We start from the raw sequence: 3,070 nt of genomic DNA, 5'->3' as shown, positions 1-3,070 counted from the left end.
AGATAATGCAACTTCAGAAATAACATTTATTTGCTATTCTGTTTTTCTTTCATTCTGTTTTTCCAATTTAGTCTCTGAACCATAAAGTGTACAAATGACGAGGCCGTATTTGACTTGCTTTTACATCCGACACATAATGACAATCAATTACCTGACCTGTTATTTCCTACTGTAGAATAAATCACTAATGCCAATTAAATTAAAGTCGTGCTTTTATTATGTATTCAAAGCTCCCAGCCAACCACCAGGAAACGTTGTGTGGAACGTTACTGACTCCAGAGTAATCCTCAACTGGGAAGAAGTGAGAGCCATGGAGAACGAGTCTGAGGTGACTGGGTACAAGGTGAGCAGAAAAAGGGCAACTACAGAGGAATCAGAAAGCACTGCTCCCTTCCTTACTTCATCTACTTGCATCCTCTGTCTCACTTTTGTAATTAAAATCATATTCAAACTGTGTCTCACAAACCGCAGTCCTTTCACCATTCATGGTACACTGATGCTTTCTCTTGCTGGCTAAGTAGATTTTTTAGTACCAGGCATGAAATTGATATTCTTCAACCTTTTTCTTCTTACTTCTGTGGGACTTGCTCCCTCTCTTCTTAGCTGCATCTATTCCAGAGCTGATCAGTGCACAAACATACAAGTATTTAAATACATCATTTATACTTATGAGAATTGTTGAGGATGTTCTTGATCAGTGGACAGCTGGACCTCATGTGACACTTAAAGGTATACAAATGTATGTGAAGATGTGACTGCATTGTTCTGGGATGCACCGGAAAGAAACGAATGCTGAAAGCTTACCTGGTTTCACAGGAGGAAGCCAAACAAAAGGAATCCAGTGTACAGTTCCAAACTGCATACTTTGTCTCCCACAACATTCTCAGGTTTCTCTACTGAAAACATACCAATAAGCTGAATTTTGATAATGCTGGTTAATTTTACCCAAGTAAAAGCATTTAGGGCTGTCATTTTTTTATCCCCAGAAGCAAGGGCACTACAGGTAACAGAACGCTGGTTTGTCAAGCAGAATATCCAACAAATGACATTGAAAGCAGCAGAGCAGCCGCAGCATGGGTGTTGTGGAGGGCAGCCAGATGGTTGTGTCCCTCAGAGCTTGTTTCAGCACAGCATGGCATTAGGGAGCATGGCCCGAGGGTGGCAGCGTGTAGCACACAGCCAAGAGGCCACTGTCATGTAGATGGATTCTGGGTGAGGATCCTGGACTGGTGATGGACCATCATGCATTTCTTAACATCCATTACTATTGCCATTATAGTTTCATATTGCATTGGGAAAGCCCTGACTTACCTGCTTGTCAAGTTTGCAGAGCTCTGCCAGGTGCGTGCGCTGGATGTCAAACCAGAAGAGAAGCTGATGTTGCTCTTGCTCGTATCCCTAGAACAGGACATTTTCTGTAGTTAACAGTAATGACAGAGTAATTTAATTAGCACTTGTGGAACATCTTCCAACACAGTCCCATCATTTTCTCATTCTGACTAGTTCTCTCCTTCCCCATATTATGCATTGGCAACATCAGTTGATCTAGAGATAACGACAGACTCCAAACTGTGGGGTAATCTATGAAGCAGTGACGACTCTCAGCAGACAGCAGAACGTCCTGTCACACATCCTGCCATTTCAGATTAAAGTCAGGTGAAATACTTTCATTCATGTTCACGTCTTTCACTACTCCCTTAGGTACTGAATGTAATTGTGCCCTGTCATATTAAACAACAATTAGACCTTTTCTCTCATCATGCTTTCCTAAGGCCAAAACCTCTTATCCAAGAAACATGAATAAAAACTGAAGGCCAAAGCCTGCTGGGAGAAATACTGCACTACAGATTTTCAAAAGATGCTGTTTGCTTTTGTTGCAGGTTCTGTACAGGACGAGCGGTCAGAACAACATGAATGTGCTGAACACAGACAAAACAACAGCTGAACTTCTGCTCCAGTTTAATGAAGATTACATTATAGAAGTAAGAGCAACAACTGAAGGTGGAGATGGCACTAGCGGTGATCAGATCCTGATTCCCAGATTAGCCAGTACGTTGAAGCTGAACTGCTGCTGTTTTGTCTTGTTTATGTTCAGTCCTCAACCACTATCAGAACCTTCATTGTACCAAACCAGTACAGCAGCACATCTCTACCTTTGCATGGTGCTGCATTATTAAACGTGCAGTTGACACTAGGCAGGTGTCACAGGTTATCTTTACAGGAATTGATAGGAGAACAAAAATTAAAGCGTGTATGTAGTATGGTAATAAGGTATTAAAAGGAAAAGCAATTAACAGTCTTCCTGCCCTTTCGCATGACAAACTTCATTCTACTGAACTGGCAAATTACCATGTAAATTGGGATTAAGAAACATTTTTACTTCTTTTTTTGTTATAGTTGTCTTGACAGTAAAGACCATCAGTATAGCTTAAATGTTTTGCAGTACATTTCTGTAGCTTAAAAATACACTCCTATTTATAAGTTTTCATTGTTTATCAAATACAAAAACCAACAGTAGGTTTTTTTGCATAGTATGAAGTAAGAGCAATGATTTGACACAGCAGACAGTTGTGCTTTCATTTAATCCTGACCTTTTCCATCTGTCTCAGGTATGGATGCAAGAGGCTCTGGTCCATCAACCTTGAATATCTTCAGTCTATCCAGCATCTTACCAACAGTGTTTACCTTCTCTCTTAATTCAGTGTTGTGATGATGCATTTTCGTTTGCTAGGAGAAACAAATGATCAATCAGTTATTACAGAAAAGTGCTTTTTTGTTGTTGTTTTTTAACAAACAAACTGCAGTGGTTAATGCATGTTTTTCTTCTGATGTGCTTTTAAATTCTTTATATTTCACTGTAGGTTGAATTAAAAATATCATGTAAAGTTTAGCAAATCCTTTAGAAAGGAGTCTGAAATGCCTTAATACTTGAACCAAAGGAGTTTACATATTATGTACTTCAGCTACAGTGTAAGAGTTGAAAACAATGGCACTGTGATCAACTACAAGGAAGAGCTCAGCTCTATGAAAAACTCAGTTTTTATAGCGACAGTGAATTGCTTTGAGTATA

At 39.5% G+C, this 3,070-nt stretch overlaps 1 protein-coding gene across 1 annotated transcript; it reads left to right on the top strand.

Moving 5' to 3' along the window:
- Nucleotides 1-238: 238 nt before the first annotated feature.
- LOC140264737 (contactin-3-like) lies at nucleotides 239-2,755 on the top strand. The gene is made up of 3 exons (XM_072360654.1): nucleotides 239-343; nucleotides 1,881-2,049; nucleotides 2,610-2,755. Exons 1-3 carry the CDS (start codon nucleotides 311-313, stop codon nucleotides 2,708-2,710), a joined length of 303 nt encoding a protein of 100 aa, XP_072216755.1. The 5' UTR covers nucleotides 239-310; the 3' UTR covers nucleotides 2,711-2,755.
- The last annotated feature ends 315 nt before the right edge of the window (nucleotides 2,756-3,070 follow it).

This window comes from Excalfactoria chinensis (assembly GCF_039878825.1).
Source record: "Excalfactoria chinensis isolate bCotChi1 chromosome Z unlocalized genomic scaffold, bCotChi1.hap2 SUPER_Z_unloc_2, whole genome shotgun sequence".
NCBI lineage: Eukaryota > Metazoa > Chordata > Aves > Galliformes > Phasianidae > Excalfactoria > Excalfactoria chinensis.
The sequence above is the reverse complement of the archived record's forward strand: the minus strand, read 5'-3'. Positions and strand labels throughout refer to the sequence as shown.

Bases quoted from the DNA above. Each gene is read 5' to 3' on its own strand.
- LOC140264737 (XM_072360654.1), top strand. From the start codon at position 311: ATGGAGAACGAGTCTGAGGTGACTGGGTACAAG. The intron at 344-1,880 runs GTGAGCAGAAAA...CTTTTGTTGCAG, and splicing joins CTGAGGTGACTGGGTACAAG to GTTCTGTACAGGACGAGCGG. The intron at 2,050-2,609 runs GTACGTTGAAGC...CATCTGTCTCAG, and splicing joins CCTGATTCCCAGATTAGCCA to GTATGGATGCAAGAGGCTCT.